The sequence below is a fragment of the Phalacrocorax carbo genome, chromosome 12, assembly GCF_963921805.1.
Source record: "Phalacrocorax carbo chromosome 12, bPhaCar2.1, whole genome shotgun sequence".
NCBI lineage: Eukaryota > Metazoa > Chordata > Aves > Suliformes > Phalacrocoracidae > Phalacrocorax > Phalacrocorax carbo.
In genome coordinates, this window is record NC_087524.1 from 9950299 (window position 1) to 9967851 (window position 17553).

Sequence of the window (17553 nt, forward strand, 5' to 3'; positions counted from 1 at the left end):
CCTAACACAGTCACCCTACTATGTCTGCACTGCAGTTAGGAGTGCAGCCACTGTGATGGTGAACTTGTCAAATTTGAATGAATTTAGCTCCAATAGCACTTGCCATGAAGACCAGCTTATACAGTCACCCTTAGAGGGTCTCACAGGACACAAATCATCAGGAGTTTCAAAAACAGAAACTCATGGGAATGCCTTAGTAAATGGGTATCATTTTTGGACACATTTATGCTGTTATCCACAAGTGCAAACATGAACCTAAAGGTACGTACACAAAGGTACCTACCTCCCTTATCAAGTTTTCACTCCTGTTTTGTTGTTAAAACCCTAAGAAAGAGTATAATAAATATCAAGGTTATAGATTTAAGATGTAACTGAATGGGTTTTTTGTTATATCATTTTTTTTTTTTTAATTCTGAGCATATCCCCTTCCTCCAGCAGTATTTTGCTAGCAAAATTAAAATCATGTATTTCGATATTTCTTTACATATGCAGCTGTTTTGTTTGAAAGGTCTAAAAGTTTGGCCCTCTAGAGAATCTGAAATCTTAGAATCAGGGAATTTACCATGATCATCTTCCTGATAATTTTATTATGTAAGAAACATCAGTACAAAAGAAAATGAGGAAAGGAAGAGTGCCAAAATTAAAGAAGGAACTTTATTTTTTTTATTAGAATAGTGCTTTGAAATGATTGAAAATATGTTTCAGCATGTAGGATATTTTGTAAATTAAGTCATACATATAGAGAATACATTATAAAATGTGTATTATTCTCCAGTTCTAATGGTAAAATCAGACCATTTAAAAGCATCCTTTTGAAATTGCCTGTTTTGCCATGTAATCAGTAAAACAAAGCACTACAATTCAGGCTTCATTAAACCAGGAAGAGAAAAAGTTTACCACTGTCATTATCAGTTTCAAGTGGTACTTTCAGGTCATAACTAACATCCATTCTGCTAGGGAGCGTACACATGGTACAATACATTCCCTGCCCTAAAAAGCTATCAGATGAAACAATTTGTGACACCATAGAGATAAAAACAACTATTGCAAGGGTTAGCTGAGAGTGAAGCAAGGAGCAGCAGCTGATGATACTTGAGCACAGCTCTTGAAGTGCAGAGCCACTCTCCCGCGTTCCCTTGCTCTATGCCACGGTTTGTACAAATTCATTCATACGCACAGTGTGAATGGTCAAGTGCAATGAGATGACAGAATTCAGGCTCCAAATGTAACTTGTGCACCCAAACCTGGAGGTTTGGACAAGCTGGAGAGGTGGGCCTGTGTGAACCTCATGAGGTTCAACAAGGCCAAGTGCAACGTCCTGCTCCTGGGTTGGGGCAAACCCCCATATCGATACAGGCTGGGGGATGAAGGGATTGAGAGCAGCCCTGCAGAGAAGGACTTGGGGGTACTGGTGGATGAAAAGCTGTACGTGAGGCAACAATGTGTGCCTGCAGCCCAGAAGGCCAGCCATATCCTGGGCTGCATCACCAGCAGCGTGACCAGCAGGTCGAGGGAGGGGATTCTGCCCCTCTGCTCCGCTCTGGTGAGACCCCCCTGCAGTGCTGCGTCCAGCTCTGGAGCCTCAGCACGGGACGGACATGGAGCTGTTGGAGGGGGGCCAGAGGAGGGCCACAAAAACCCTCTGAGGGCTAGAGTACCTCTCCTACGAAGACAGGCTGAGAGTTGGGGTTGTTCAGCCTCAAGAAGAGAAGGCTGCAGGGAGACCCTATTGCAGCCTTTCAGTACTTGAAGGGGTCTATAGGAAAGATGGGGGCAACCTCTTTAGCAAGGCCTGTTGAGACAGGACAAGGGAACAGTTTGCCCAGAGAGGTTGTGGAGGCCCCATCCCTGGAAACATTCAAGGCGAGGCTGGTTGGGGCTCTGAGCAACCTGATATAGTTGAAACTGTCCCTGCTCACTGCAGTGGGGTTGGACTGGATGATCTCTAAAGGTCCCTCCCAAGCCAAATCCCCCTTTATCACCTTCCCCAGGGCCGACCCTGCCTCCCTCCGCGCCCTGAGGGGATGTTCGTGCTGACCCCGCCGCTCTGCTCGGGGCGCGGCTCCTGGCCCTTCCCCTCAGAGAGGAAATATTCCCCAGCCTCGTTGGTGACAACCCCTGACGCCTGAATTTCAACGGCAAGACAGGCAGCTTCGGGAGAGGACCCGGAGGCCGAAGGGAGGCGACCAGGGTCTTGCCCAGGGCCGCGGCGGGCCTCTCTGAGGGGCCTCCGGGCCGCGGGCCCGCACGGCGCTGCGGAGCAGGGCACACCGGGCCCGGGGGAGGGAGGCGGCCTCCGCCGCCCCAACGGCCCGCCCCGCCGCCGTTGCTACGATACGGCGCGGCGGCCACTGCACCGCGCGGGCTGGGGCCGCCACGGCACCGGCACCGGCAGCAGCACCAGCACCGGCACCGGCGGCGACCGCCTCGGGCCCTTCCCGCCGGCGGCATGGCTGAGGTGAGCTCCCTCACCCTCCATCCCCGCCCCGACAGGACACACGCCCACACGCCGCTCTGGATACGCCCAACGGCATCATCTATAGATCATCCGTATTTATAGACCTTATTTATGTGTCGAGTTACTTTTGGGAGCTCAGTTAGATCCTGTGTTGAAAATAGGAGCAATTAGGCTATTTGCACACACGCAGTAATAACACTTAAATTTTAGGAACACCTGCTGCCTTTAAGATCACGTGTGTGTTTTTTTTCCCCCTCCTGTATGCTGTTACTGCACTTCTTTTAACTCTATTTGTGATCACAAATGTAAACGAGATCAAAACTGAAGGTTTGACGTTGGCGAGGAGGGTGAGATAAGCACCAGCCCAAACTGGTTGCCGTGAGCGCCAGAGGCGGTTTGAAGGGGTTCGGCACCAAACCCCAGCCATGCCGTGCAGACCACCCTTCCACGCCAAACGGAGCCCGGGTGGGTTTCAATATTCAAGTTGCCTTTGGTGGTTTCCCAGCAAACCATTCCCTTTGAGGTTTCTGACACAGATAAAAATCCCTCAAATCAGAGCCTTGTCGAGGAGGGGGGATTTGGAGCCAGTGCCTCTGCCTCGGTGCATCATGTGGCCTGACCTTTCCAGTCGTAAGGGTCTGTTTTCACTCTTTTAATGTCAGGTTTTCCAGGTAGTGCAAACTTATGCACTCCAAAACAACAACAATGAAACAAATGAAACTTGTTGTTTTGCTCTCAGATTGTGTTTTTTTTCAGAATTTTTGAAAATTCTCACCTTTAAACTGTGTTCAAATGGTGAGTAGGGACCTGAACCATTTTTGAAATAGCAACCCATGGGTTTGGCGGGAGATATCAGGTCAGACTTTTAAGGTTGCAGGAGCTGTGTATCTCATTGCGTCTCCTCTGTGAGGGGGGCTTGCCATACATCCATGGCCAGCTAACAGGAGAGCTGTTTTCCTATCCAAGTGGGTCCACGTCTGAGATGCGATTATAAAGATATACCTAGGCTTCAGGTTGCAGCATAGAGATGTTCTAGTCCGTTTTGAGCAATCTTGAGTAATGGAAGCAATGAATCTGTGACAGCATGTAGCATCCTGTGGGCTGATTTATCTTGCTGCTTAGCAGATCAAGCTAACTCACGAGAAGTGGCCACACTGCCTCTACTTGGTATGATTGTGTTCTTTTGAAGGCTATAATGGAGGCTTATTTTAAGCTGTTTAGAAAAATAGTAGTGGAATTTGGTGTTCAGCAACTGAGCTGGCAGAATCTGGTGTCAGAACTGAGCTAGGTCGAAAGTGTCCCCTGTGAAAGGTTTAACAGTAGCATATCCTGCAGAGGAAGGATTGGCTTGCATTGGCATTAGTGGAGCTTTCAGACACGCTTCTCTGCAAGTGATTTGCTGGCACTATCTGCATAGAGAGCCTAAACTAATCAGACTTTAGAGTGTAGGGAACTGGGAAGAATTGAGGCTAAAATACTGGGCTTCCTGAATAGTTGATGTATTATTTAAACACTATCACAATGATGATATTTTATAGTCCTATCTCTAAAGTAGTTGCAGTGCTCAATTACAGGAACTCTGACTGTTAAAGCACAAGTTATTTCTGTAAAATCAGGGGAAATCTGTTTGAAAAATAGCTTGCAATGTGCATATCATATGCTAGCAAGAGAGCTGTTATTTCAGAAAATTTTGTAATGATTTCTTAGTAGCTGTTAGACACTCACTGTATTGCTTTTTTATATTCTGAGGCCATAAGTGAGGTGTTGAATTCCTCTTGTTTGTTGATTATCTATCTCATTTCTTTCAGGAAAAGTCTGGCAAACCATATCTGGATGAAAGTGCATTTGAAGCACTGGAAAAAGACTTTCAAGAAGTCATCAATCTACTTAAGGGAGATAAAACTCTGGAAAAATTCCGAATAGAATATGAGAAGCTCCATGCTGTTATGAAGAAGTCTCATGAAAATGAAAAGCGTCTCATGGAGAAGTGCAGGGAGCTGAATGCTGAGCTTGTGGTGAATTCATCTAAAGTAGCTGCGCTCACAAAGCTGTCTAAAGATGATCGAGGAACTATATCATCGATGAAGGCGGTAAAGTTTTGAATAGAGTTAAATATGAACTGAAAATTGTTAATGAAAAACTTGGTAATAAGAAAAGCATGTACAAGAACACTTTATTTTATGTAGAGAACTAGCTGGAGGACTAACTATGGAGCTGGCATCTCCAGTTCTTTAACCCCTACTTTCCTACCAATTACTTTGTTCCTTTAGCCTGATATTTTTACTAGTACCAGTTGAATTCTGTGCTTATTTGCACTAAACCAACTCCATCAGCTTTCAAGTGCTCACTAATAGTTTTTATTTAAGCTTTTCCTCTGTACAATACCATATTTCTAACTTAATATACAGTCTTTGAGACTAGATTCATTAATATTTTTGAAGCACTGCTTGGATGTTAACTATTGCCAGAACATAAAATATATACTTACTTGCTGAAATATGGATTGTAGACCAGGGAAGTGTCATCAAGTCATATAAATAAATGTTTCATGGTGTTTTTGAAACAGAATTCTATATCGCATTTCAATATGATTTTACCAATTTACTCCGATGTGTTCTTTGTTATTATTGATTTGAACTCTGTCAAATCAAAGTGCTTGACTCACTAAAAACTGTCGATATTTTTAGCCTTACAGTGAGGTTTGACTAACAGAAACCTAAAGCTGCCAAATAACCAGAAGACTGTATTTTGAACTTTTTTCCTTCTAGTGGTCTAAAAGCTTAGGCTGTGGAACCTAGACAGGCTTTAATTTAGCATTTAGTTGAGAAACCTCCATGCCTTACAATAAAGTATTTTGTTCTAGTAAAATAAATTCAGTGTAACAGTCTGTAGTGATCTCTGAGCACTAGAGAAAAATAATTTCTTTAAAATTAAGTTTATTGTCCTTAGAATTAGGAAGAAAATACACTCAGAGTAAATATAAATAGCAGTACTGTCATCCTACGGCTGCAGCTTGCAAGCCCATGGTATTGCTCAAAGCATCCTCAAGGAGGAGGAAGACTGTGTAGAAAAGCTTGTTGATTTTCACTGCTGCTAATCAAAACCTGGTAGGTGAGTGTCAGGAACCGCAATGATCTTTATAATTTTCTTTCTGCTATTACGTGGCAATACTCTGAGTGTGAACAGCAGCAGAGGCAATCCTTCAAGATGTTCCCAAGCTGAGAAGACACAATCTTAGTAATGTCATAAAACTGAGGAGTGGAAGAGTAGGAAAAATAAGAGCGTTTCCAATTTCAGCAGCTAATTTGAAGCTCAGGCAAGGTATGGCTTAACAATAGCACCTACTATTGAACCAGCTAAGAGGTTTTGTAGTGAAAAAGCTGCTTGGCAATATGATCCTATTAGAAATTATGTGCAATGCACAACGTGTGACCTTTCAATTCTAGTGGTGTGCTGTGGGCCAAGTAAACAGCACTGATACTTTTTCAGTTTGGTTATGAGAATTAGTCTTTCCCTTAAGAGTTCAGGAATTACTTGGAAATTGTTTAAAATGCTCATGTCATGTTTTGGAGTTTTGTTTGGTATACCCTTCATATTTCATGTTATCCTCCTTTCTGAAGGGAAGTTCCATTACAGCTCTAGTATTTCACTACAGTTTTACTAACATTCAAAAAATGTGTTTCGCAAGTGTCCAAGGCAAGTGATGAGGAAAGTTCAAGTGCTAAAATAGCATTTTTCAGCACTAAGTTAAACAAGCAGTCTGCTTCATTGTTTCATTATTTACAAATATAGGAGAATCCTGGTGGGGCTGTTCCTGTAAAAATGGTATAGTAGCTTCAAATTAAGACCTAAATCTTGGTGACTTGATGGGTCATCAGGGTAACAGGTGTACAGCCTTCCTCTTATAGGTAATTGTTTCACATACAAATAAAAGTTGCAGAAGCAACGTTTTTCTCTATGTGAAGCCTCATTGTAATCAGTAGGATTTGTTTAGGGGCAGGGGTTAACTACACAGTCAGTGGCTGGTAGGACCCAGGTCAATAATAATCAATAGCTGTTAACTGTCTGATGGTTGTTCTGTGCTCTATTTTGTAGTTTTAATAACGCAGACATAACAGCCCACTGTTTACAGTCATATCAAAGGAGCAAAGTGCTAAGAAATACAATTCTCTTCTTCATTGGTCGGGATACTGATCCACAGGGCTGCTCTGGAAGAACCCTAGAAGGGGAATTTATAGGAGCTTGTACTGCCCTGCTTAGAATTACCAAGTTTTCAATTTCCAGGGGTATCAATCCAATATACTAAGAAAGCATTTCCGTAATTTTCAGTTTCTAAGCAGTGAAACTGATGTGAACTTTTGGGAGCATTTAATGAAAATAACATAAGGCAGTCACACTTTATGAATTCTCCTTCACAATTTCCAGAGTTCCAGTACTTCCCCAAAATTTTTTGAATTATTCTAACTGCAAACATCCTGTGTAGTTCCATCTTTACTTCTACAACAGACCGCAATGCATGTTACCTACCTAACCATGTACTGAAATCACCCAGCGACGCTGACATTATCTGCATTATTTCAGTTCCCCTTTCCACTGAGTGGAATGTGGATATGTGAATATTTTTTCAATGAAGGTTTCCACCAAAAAAATTTCCTTCTCTTTACTTTTGAATTTAAAGGAAGCAATCTGTTGATCAGCTCTTCAAAGTACAGGACACAACCAAGAAACAACTGTAACGAAGCCCAGTTTTGCTGATGCCAAACTCTGTAGCAAATTCTTATTTAGATTTTGCTTATTAATGGGGCCACCATCTGCGCCTGCTAACCTTATTGATGAAAATTGGTTTTATGAATACAAATTCAATAAAATTGGTTTTACACATTGAAAGCAAGGCAAAGTACAAAAAGCACAGCTTAGGGTGACTTGAAATCACTGCTTATCTGAATGGCCTCACTGACTTCAAGGGATCACTTTTGTGAATACTCACCAGAACAAAATACTCACAGAAGCCAGTAAGACCTCTCAGAAGGCATATTGATTTTATTCAGCAGTTCTATCCCCCAAAACTCCAATCATAATGATTTAATTCACCATTTTTAATCACAGTCTAATCAGCCAGCAGGAAACTTTGATTTAAGTAATCAGCTTTAATCTTATTTTCCATTTGCATTTTTCTAGAGAAAGGTTGGTTGCCTCTTCTTGGTTGGCAAATCTGAAACATGTTTATTAACAGTTATATTTTATGCTCTTCTGCCAGTCAAGATGATGCACTATGTCTTCATACCACTGTTTCAGCCTAGCGTGCATTTATTTAAATTTCATAATTGAACATTTTTATGTAAGATAATAATGAATGAAATATTTATTATTTACTAGATGATACTTAATACTTTATGTGTGATCATTGCTGCATTTGAATAGAATTTACAACTCAAAATGTATAAAATGTAACAACTGACTTTAATATTTTAAAATGTTTAAATATGCTTGATATATAAGTGAAAAGCACATTTTTCAAACTAAATTTTGAACTAAATAATTTATTAAGTAAGGAAAATACTGTCCGTAGTAGTGAATTTAAGTTACTATAATCTCCTTCAGAATTTCTGAACAAGTAAAGCCCGTTATTTAACCCCTTATTATCTGGGAAAGAAAAAGGAGAGCAAACATTCCTGATCTTTAAGCTCCAAATGGTTTCTCAAATTTGGATATGCTGAACTAGTTGAATAAATAAAATGAAAATGTATTCCCACTCCAGTCTGAAGAAGCTACAGATGTTATGTTTTGTGCTAGCTTTTAAGCAAATTCTGGTAGCCTGTTACTTCTGCTAGTTTGATAACTTGAATTTCTAATTTAGTCAGTAAAAAGCTCAGTACTACATTTATTTGATTTAAATATTTAAATTTTACTTATAGTAATAAATATATTAACCATATACCATAATATAAGTATCATAATTTTGAATTTAGTGTTAAACAGTGTTTTAAAAAGATGTTAATTTCAATAAAGAACTGCTGTAAACAATAAATTAAACTATTTGATACTCTTCATTGTGGAGTGTTTTTCATTTTTTTTCCCTGCCCCTTTTTCAAATGATGCAAGTAGGAGTTGACAGGGATATTATGGCCTGATGGAATGATACTTCTGTCTGGCTTTGCTTGGGGAGACCCCAGAGCTAATGTAGAGTTGCACAGCCACACTTGGAGTCTAAATCTGTACAAGTCCATCAAGTCCAAAACTCCACCAAGGAGCCACCTGAGAAAAGAGCATGAGAGAGAGGACATCATGCTGTGATTTGCAGCTCAGGGACTTCTAGTGTCAAAAGTAGTGTCTTCATTATTTACTGAGTCTTTGGGAACTTTTCTTCCAGTCCAGTCACTTTCCGAATCTACGCATTTTTTTAGCAGAGGATTCCAGAACTGGTAGGAGCTTGGTTTGAACCTGGCAAGGAATAAGCCTGCTGTGTGATTCTTAAGGATCTGAGTCAGGGGAGAGAGATGCAGGGGAAGTTAAAAAATCAAGTGAACCCCCCCTCCTCTACCCTGTCTGTGGATATCAAACCCTGGGCTTTCCATCATTCAAGTGATCCCATGTGCTGAAAGTTGGCATGAGAATTGTGGCTTGTCTAAATATATAGTTAAATTCAAAATACACTAGGTCCTCACAGATGAAAATTAGCAAAGAGGGAGAAAATTTCTGATTCATCATCATTCATCAATTCATTTGATTGATCAAGTTCGCTGAAAAGACCCCAGAGTAACATCTTTTTCTCATCCAAATCTGATTGGATGTTCATTGTCATAACAGCAAGTAAGATTTTTACAGACATAAGTGAGCTGTTTAAGTAGATGGTACCTTTGTGGGCACTGAATTTTCAGTAAATTTTTAGATATTAGTGGGACTCACATGACCAGAACCTCATAGAGTGAGATTTGATAATGTTCAGATCTATGTGTTAAAGAAAATGTATTAGAGCTTTTGTGCTGTAAATTGACATAGCCTGAATGGGTCAAAATGTTTGCTATGCCCTCGTCCCAGAGAAAAGACAACTGGTAAAGAAAACTGTTGTGAATCTAAGCATGAAAAGGCATGAAAATCTATTCTTTTAATTAACCAAAATGCGAGGCAATTAATTTTTAATTTGTTGTTTATTTTCAAGCGAATTTAATTTATGTAGTTGTTTTCCATTTTGTTCCTAGGAGCTTGAAAAGGCCTGGAAAATGGTGGACACAGCCTATGAAAAGGAACAGAAAGCAAAGGAAACAATTAATTCACTGCAAGAAGAAATTGCGCACCTAATTAACTTAGTGGAGCAAGGATCTGGACTATCCTTGGAACAAGAACATAAGTAAGTTTTCCCCAGGGTGGGGGAAAGCCTGATCTGATTTTCTATCATTCCACACCATGTTTAGCTATTTAGACGCTACAAGGACACTAGGAAACAGAGAGGGGTCTTTTCTGCCTTTTACTTTTCTCATGAGTGCACATTTATTGGTCTATGTGTTTATGCAGTGAGCAAGCACAGAATGAGGCTCTGAGTGAGTTCATTCAACACTGGATTAAGCTGAGAGATCAAATAAAAATCAATATTATGCACTTTCTCAGTATCTGTCATATTGCTTTATTTAACATTTCAACATACTCTGTCTTTGAAAATAGGGTCCTGTCAACATTTTTACATATGATGGCAGCAGTAGATAAGTCAAGAAGCAGGAGACTTGATTTGTGTTCTGTTCCCAGCTTTGTTTTAAGACATTATCACTGTCTGTATTCTTGTTTGTGTTTTATATTTATACATTTTCAGGACTGTGGGGTTTTTTTACTGAACGCTTACGGCAGCTGCTAGCAGAGAGGGACCTAGTCTCAGGTGGAGCCTCTAGTTGCTACAGTGTGCAAATAATAGTGATCCTCAGGAGCTGCTCAAAAGCCTTCCAAAAGCTAGTGTTTGTAGTATCAGGTCCTCAGACTGTGCTTATGCCGTAAGATTAAGTATAAACTCAAAGATGAGATTAAGTATATTGACCATATGACCTGTGCACTTTCTATCGAGACTGCTGATGGTTGGCCCAGCTGGTAATGGCTTGAAATTTTCACACTGTGTAAGGTATTTATTTATATTATGCATTCAGGATACGTATGGGTCATGCTGATATCCCCGTGCACTGTGTATCTAGGCTGCAAAAACAAGACTTGTGTCTGTGAGCAAAGCCTTTAATGTGCTTAAACATTTCCCCTCCAAGTAAAGTGCCAGCACATAAATCACCTGGATGCATGAGGAATCCTCTCCTTCACCTTTTGGATCTGAAATGTTCTGGACCTGTGTAACAGGCTTCCTTGGATCTAAAAGCTTGATCATCAAGCATTCACCTAGTATAACTCTCCCTAAAGGCAGCTCCCTGTGGCTGCTTTTTGCGTTTTCCTGCAAGAACTGGGAGCCATTACTTCGCCAAGACCTCACTCCTGCCATTTCCAGCTGCTGCCTAGGCTGCTGAGACCTGCCTACTTACAATTTCTTCTTACATTTCCCTGTGTATTGCCCTCCAGTTCCACACTTAAATACTCTGTCCAGTACCAAGGCCACGGGACTAGACAATTCCTTTGCAGGTTTTCAGCCCTATAGGGCTGAACACCTTATAGTCTTTTAGAACTATAAGGCTGGTTTTTAAGGTTGAGCTTGAACCCGCAATGCTTGGACTTTCTTTCAGATTGTGTGTCCAAACAGGGAGTTGGCTTTATTCTCACATTAGGTGACTGTAAGACATAACCCAGTTAGGTGCCCAGTCAGGCAAGCTGCAGAGAGACTGGTTATAACAATGCAACATTTTTGGTCCCCAAGTAGTTTTGCAGTGGATGGAGAAAAGGAATTTTGTTCCCTGTTACCTTTTTGGGAAACTGAAGGTTTCTTCAGACCCATGAGGATGTGGTATAACAAGAAAGAGTGGTTTTATTGGACTAGGTTAGCTTTTAAAGCTGCCTATGTTGACGGTGACTATGATCACAGTAGGTAGAGCATATAATTCCATTGACCAGCAGACCTTTAACCCAAGAGGAATTTAAAATGAAACAAATTACTTTTACACTCCTGTTTCTCACAAAAGATCTTGCTCTAGCATAGAAGGAAGAACAGAAAGGGCCTGTGACACTGCTTGACTATTATTTCCTTGCTTCCAGTATCCAGGATTTGCTAAAACTTAAAGAAGATATAACAAAGGAGCGAGACCAACTCTTGTCGGAGGTCGTAAAGTTACGTCAAAGTCTAACTCAAGCCACAGAGCAGCAGCAGGATACAGAGAGGGCAAAAAACAAGGCAGATCAATCCGTTATGCAGGTCTGTACACATCACCAGGTGGTGATTTTAGGCTTTGTCCTGAACCATTCTCCACTCTTACAGTTGATCTCCATTTACTAGTATGGTACTACCTGTTCTTTCACATCTCAGACATTTTAAGGAGGTCTCAGAAAGGAGTCTGTTGTGAATGATTTTTATATTTTTCTCTACTTCTAGGCTATGTCCTTTGCAAAGTTTATTGTCATGTACTACCTGCTTCCATAGCTTCCCAATACCCTGAATGAGGCCAAGGTTCTTTTGCCTGAATCATAGTTATCTTTCATATGGGAGATATGTTTCTTTTTCTACTTTGCAGATCTCTTATGCCTCCAAAGAACCACTTAGAACACAGACCTGGAATGGGGTTCCTAGGTCACTTGCTGTTGGCAGTGGTTGTTATATGATGCCATACCATCAATTTTAAAATTGTATCAAATTCTGACTTGAAAGATAATTAGGCTATTTTTTCCCCCACTGCTTATGGGAAGCTTTTCCAGAACATCACTTTTCTAATGGTTCGAGACCTCCTGAGTTCTTCACACTGATTCCTGCCTACTGTTTTTCAGCTTAAATAATTTTTCACCTCACCAGTGTCTGTAGAAAGCAGTCATATTCCATCTCACCTTTACTTTTTTTGTCTCCTCTTTAAGTTAGGCTCCCTGTTTCTCTCACCATCTGACAGTTCATTACTGATCAATATGTATAGCTTCTTTTAAATGTGTATAGCACTAGAGATACAGAAAACTGAGGATCAATAGGACACCCACTGAATGGAGAGAAAGTAGAAAAGAATGGAAGATGGGGTCCAGAACTCTGATACATCAAAGTATAAAAACATAATAATGAGGAATAAGAGAATTTAAAGCAGAATATAAAGAGGGGTTGGAGCAAGGCAACAGGGGAAAGGAAAAGCAGGAAAGAACACTTAAACAAAGAACAGAGAAGAGATGGAAGCAGCATTTAGCTTACTGGTTTTTATTAATCACAAACAGGAAAGCAACGATCAGCCTAGGTTTCACGCACAGAACTCATTTCTGTTTCTAAAGCAGATGGTTGGGAACGTATTGCAAGAGAATGTAAGCCTTTGCTTTTCTGACAGCATTGTGGGCATGGGAGAAAAGAGAGAAGATTAACACTCCTGTCAAAGCTCATTGAATCTTGCCAGTCTTAATCTTCTGATACTCAATTCATCAGCCCTTAAACTTACGGGGTTGTTACAGCGTTTGTAACAACCTCCCATTCTCCCAGTATGAAATTATTCTCCACTTCAGACTGCTTAAATGACAATGTCTTTTTGAAGATCCAGTCAGTTCTAGCAACTTTTCATCCATGGGCTCAGAGGGAGAGGAATCTTTAAGATAAGAACATCTTTCAATTGCAGGTCCCTGGCTGAACTGAATATTTCCATGTGGTTCACCCCCCGTGTCTCCTCTCTGCTGATTCTGCTCCATCATATTTTTGGGGAGGGAGAGAGCAGAAGTCACGAGCCAGTCTATTAAATATGAGAGAAAAGCTCCTCTTTCAAAGTTCCTGCAGAGAAACTTTGAGAACAGAAAGATGGAGAGCAGTTGTGAAAATGAACACCAGCCTGACATCTCTCTCTTTCCTTTACTATCAGTGTAATAAGTGTAATATTTGTTTCTTCTGGTGAGACAGAAAAATCAAAATAAAAACCTTGCAGTACAATGTCAAGCCCAACTTAGTTTTAACGCTGCATTCAGAACGTACCACTTTATAAGTAACTTACAACTGAAAATACATTTGTGGCACTGCATCTTCAGAGGAATGCTTTTATGTCTGAACTGTATCGGACCCCTCTTGTGTGAGTGAACTGACTGGTGCTTAACAAATTCTTGTCATCAATAAATAGGTTCCCTCATGCAGCATTTTTTGTTCAGCCACTGTAGAACATATTTACTTCTGAGAAGATCTGGCATATTCTATGTAGTAGTGGGTACAGTAGTACAGAAGCTGTTGTTTTCAAAATCAAGCATAGTAGAAGGAGAGGTGAGAGGCCTTGTTTTCCTGAATAAAAGGCAGCAGAACTTAAACTTTTGTCTTCTCTATTATAGCTTCAGCAAGAAATCCAGCTGCAGCAGAATGAGGCATCACGAGAGGCTCGAAAGAAGGAAAAAATGGAGAAGGAGCTGAAAAACCTTCTAGCTGAAATGGATAACAAGCAAGCTGAGATTAAGAATTTACAGCAACATATACAGAAGAACAAAGAGGAACAACTGAAAATGGAACAACATCTAAAAGAGCAGAAGGTAGGCTACATGGCACACTGTATTCATCAGGTTTAAGATTAGGGTCAGATGTCAAAATAAGAAGAAAATGGATTTTCCTGAAGGGAGAGGGAAGGAGATTATTTTAAGTCAATACATTTTAATAAATATTTATTTTTATATAAATACTACTTTACTAATAAATAAATATGTAAAGCTTGCTGACAGATTTCAGATAGATTTCCTCACAGAAATCTGTAGTGGATCGTAATGATATTGTTAGAGATCATCTTGAAAAGATCACAGCAATTGAGTCAAGTCTGTGAGGAGTATGGATGATCTAATGGTAGTAACAGGAGACTGCCAGGTTGGACTTCTGATGTGTATTGCCAGCTTTGCCACTGATTCACTGTAGTTGTGCCGGTAAAGTCATTTTACCTCCAACCCTTTCTTTCCTCTCCGTCACAATAATTTTTATCTACCTCTCAAGCTTGTGGAAGAGTTTCTGTGAAAGAGCAGAGGACTGTCTTCATAAACCGTTTTGATTGATTTTCCCCATTCTGTTTCTGAAAACTTTATCTGGAAATGTCCTGACATAGTGTTCTGCAAGTGTTTGAATTTTCAGGTTTTCAGTCCATTTCCCCTGACTTTGAGGAACTCTCAGAGAAGCAATTCCAGTAAATGGCAGGGGAGATCTCATCACTGTAAAACAGTCCTACCTCAAGGGAAAGTTCTTTGGGAGTTGTGTGTATCATCTTGTGAATTTATGACTTTTACAGCTTTTTCTTCCCTTCAGGTCCCTGAATTTGTGAAGGTAGAGGTCTGTAACAATTTTTTGTCAACATAGAGTCTCAGTAAAACACTTCATATAAAGAGATACAGAGAAGACCTGATTATTTCTCTGAATATCACTGATTTGATGCAGCTTTTGAGGGCAGCTCCATGATCTGCCATGATGATCACATTGTTTTAAACAGGATATCTACAATTCCTAGTTCTGTTCCATTCTTCCTCGTCCTTTCTGTAGTCCCTCTCAACCTTTATAAGTGCGGATTTTAGAGGCATTCAATTGTCCAAACTATCCTGGAAACCAATAGTTCACATAAAATGCTGTACCTAGGGTAATTAACCAGAATACTGGACTGTCTTTGTTGCCTGTGCTGGCTTTAAGATGTCTTTGGAGGCCCCGAATTGTCTGTTGTAAAAAGTCTGTCCAAACACAAGCTATCCAGCTGTGCAGGAGTCAGAGTAGAGATCTGCAAGAGAAGGTGACTCAGCTATTGCAATGTCCTTGGGTTATTGTTTCTCAGCTGAATTGTAGCTGTCTGTGATGCCTGCTCTTATTCCACTGTAAATGTCTAATAAAATATTGTTGCTTGCATGACAGTGAGGATGGTTTGATACAGCTACTATAGGCTTCATCCTATTGAGACTTGTCCAAGTCTCAATAAAGAATTGCCTGAAACACAGTGTTATCCTGACATTTGCAACACAAGAAACAGTATTCCTTGTTTTTCCATTGTCTTTGCTTCTGGATGCATTCAGAAGAGGGAGATTCCACTTCTCTTCCTTTAACGTTTGTTAAGGGCGTAGTACATATTGACTTAGTCAGTTTATGACACATTAATGCTTGAAGTGAAAAATATGATGATTGCTCTTTCCTCACTTATGGAGTAATATCTGTTAGGGGAAATCCTACCAAGCAGAAGAAAAGGCTGGCAGCTCCAGTATTGAAGTATATGTTCTCTGTAGAAACCATGAAACTGCTGTTCTGGGCTTCTGACTGATGACAAATTTGAGATGCAAATGGTTGTGTCCTGGTCTCAGCAAACCATGTACCCAGGGAAATGTTATCAGCATATTAAAGTAGGATTTGCTTGCTAAGAAACAGAGCTCCCCTGCCCTCTGCTGAATGAAGTAATTTGAATCTCTTACTCATTTTTAGTAATTATATGTAGCAAGTTGTTGTGTTATGTGTAATGCCTGCCAAATGCCTAACAAGTAGTAAAATATTTATCTACCACCTGCAAGAGAGACCTGCTAAGCTCACAGAAAAAAAATGACACTGGCTGTGTTATTCATTAGAAATTATCATTTCCCCTAGTCAATATGAACATGTATCATATCACATTAGTAATTTCATCAGCAATAAAGAGTGGTTTTTTAAGCAGACGACAATGTGTAGCAGCTTTTATCTCCTGGGGAGAAGGAAGGTTCTGTCTTCATGTATATGTAGATATTGTAATGAGATTAAAAGGAATTAATAGGATTGTTCTTTAACAGATCTTGAATGAAAAAGCTGGTAAGGAACTCGAGCAATTTCAGATGAGAAATAGTAAGCTCATGCAGGAGAGCGAGCAGCACAGTGTGATGCTTGAAGAGGTGATGCAGGACATCCAGCAGAAGACAGCAGAACTGAAAGTAAGTACCAGAAGGTGCGTGGATCCTATCAGCTGTATCACTCTGATGCAGTCTTACCACTCAGGACAGGGGTGACCTCAGGTCCTGTACTGATAGTTCCATCTGGGTAATTTTGGGGGAAATCTGAGGAGTTTTTAGGAATAGGTCTGGCTGTCACTGGGTGCCATTCTTTCTGTGGCAGTACCGGGGTGCAGTTTCCAACCCTGTTACCTGACAGTGTAGCACCTGTCCTGCTGGAGGAGCTGAGTTTTATAGAACACATAAATCAAAATGATCAACACATTGTGTTCGTAAAGGATGCATGGTACTTTTGACAAGCATTAAAATCTTACGTGAAGATTGTGAGATCTTCACACAAGAGCAACAAGTTCCTTTCTTACAGTGATTAACATAATCAGAATGTTGCCAAACCCCACTGAAAAATGTTAAGAAATTATGACAGTGTCCTGGATAGCTTCCACTGAAGGGGCTTGCTTCCAACACTAAAATTTTCCTGCCACAGTATCAGTTGGGGAAGTTAAATATAAGTAACCAAGATGGTGTTTACTTTCTAATCGAAATGGTTTTCTTGCCTGACTTTACATTGTTTAACAGTTGTTTCGTACCACTCAGAAGCAGGTGAGTTTCTGTTGGGGAAGGCTTAAGTGATTCCTGCACATGCTTTTTAGGGTACTTTGAGAGCATATGTGATAAAGGGTAATGTATAAGTGTTAGATGTTATTACTCTGTCTACCATATCTTGTATTTTGTATCATCATTGGGGTTAAAACACTGTACATCAGAAAATTTAGGTAGAAAATCATTGTCTTATCAAGGTTTAGTCAAGTATAACCAATTCACCTAAATAAAAAGGTTGTTTGCCAATAGAGAGCTTGCTTTTTTTTTTTTTTTAAATGGAAACTGTTAGTTACAATGATGAAAACTAACCACTGACAGATTAAAAGCTCAGTTCATAACCAATATAACACAGAAGATTCTGACTTTGATCCTTAATGGGCTGTGTGGCAGGAGCTTGTCTTCTGTTGTATTTTGTTAGGCAGACTGGAGGATAATTTTCTTACCTATTTGAGAAACAAATTACTGTCTTTTTAAGGTTACGTGATTTTATCATTACTTCTAGC

The 17553-nt window shown here is 40.2% G+C and overlaps 1 protein-coding gene across 1 annotated transcript in view; it reads left to right on the plus strand.

Moving 5' to 3' along the window:
- Positions 1-1288: 1288 nt before the first annotated feature.
- CFAP58 (cilia and flagella associated protein 58) overlaps positions 1289-17553 on the plus strand; it is a 60624-nt gene continuing 44359 nt past the window's right edge. Inside the window, exons 1-7 of the mRNA XM_064464478.1 lie at positions 1289-1543; positions 2144-2458; positions 4267-4548; positions 9658-9806; positions 11630-11786; positions 13859-14053; positions 16295-16432. Of these exons, the coding sequence (XP_064320548.1) occupies positions 1289-1543; positions 2144-2458; positions 4267-4548; positions 9658-9806; positions 11630-11786; positions 13859-14053; positions 16295-16432 (1491 nt within the window). The remainder of the gene's footprint in view (positions 1544-2143; positions 2459-4266; positions 4549-9657; positions 9807-11629; positions 11787-13858; positions 14054-16294; positions 16433-17553) is intronic.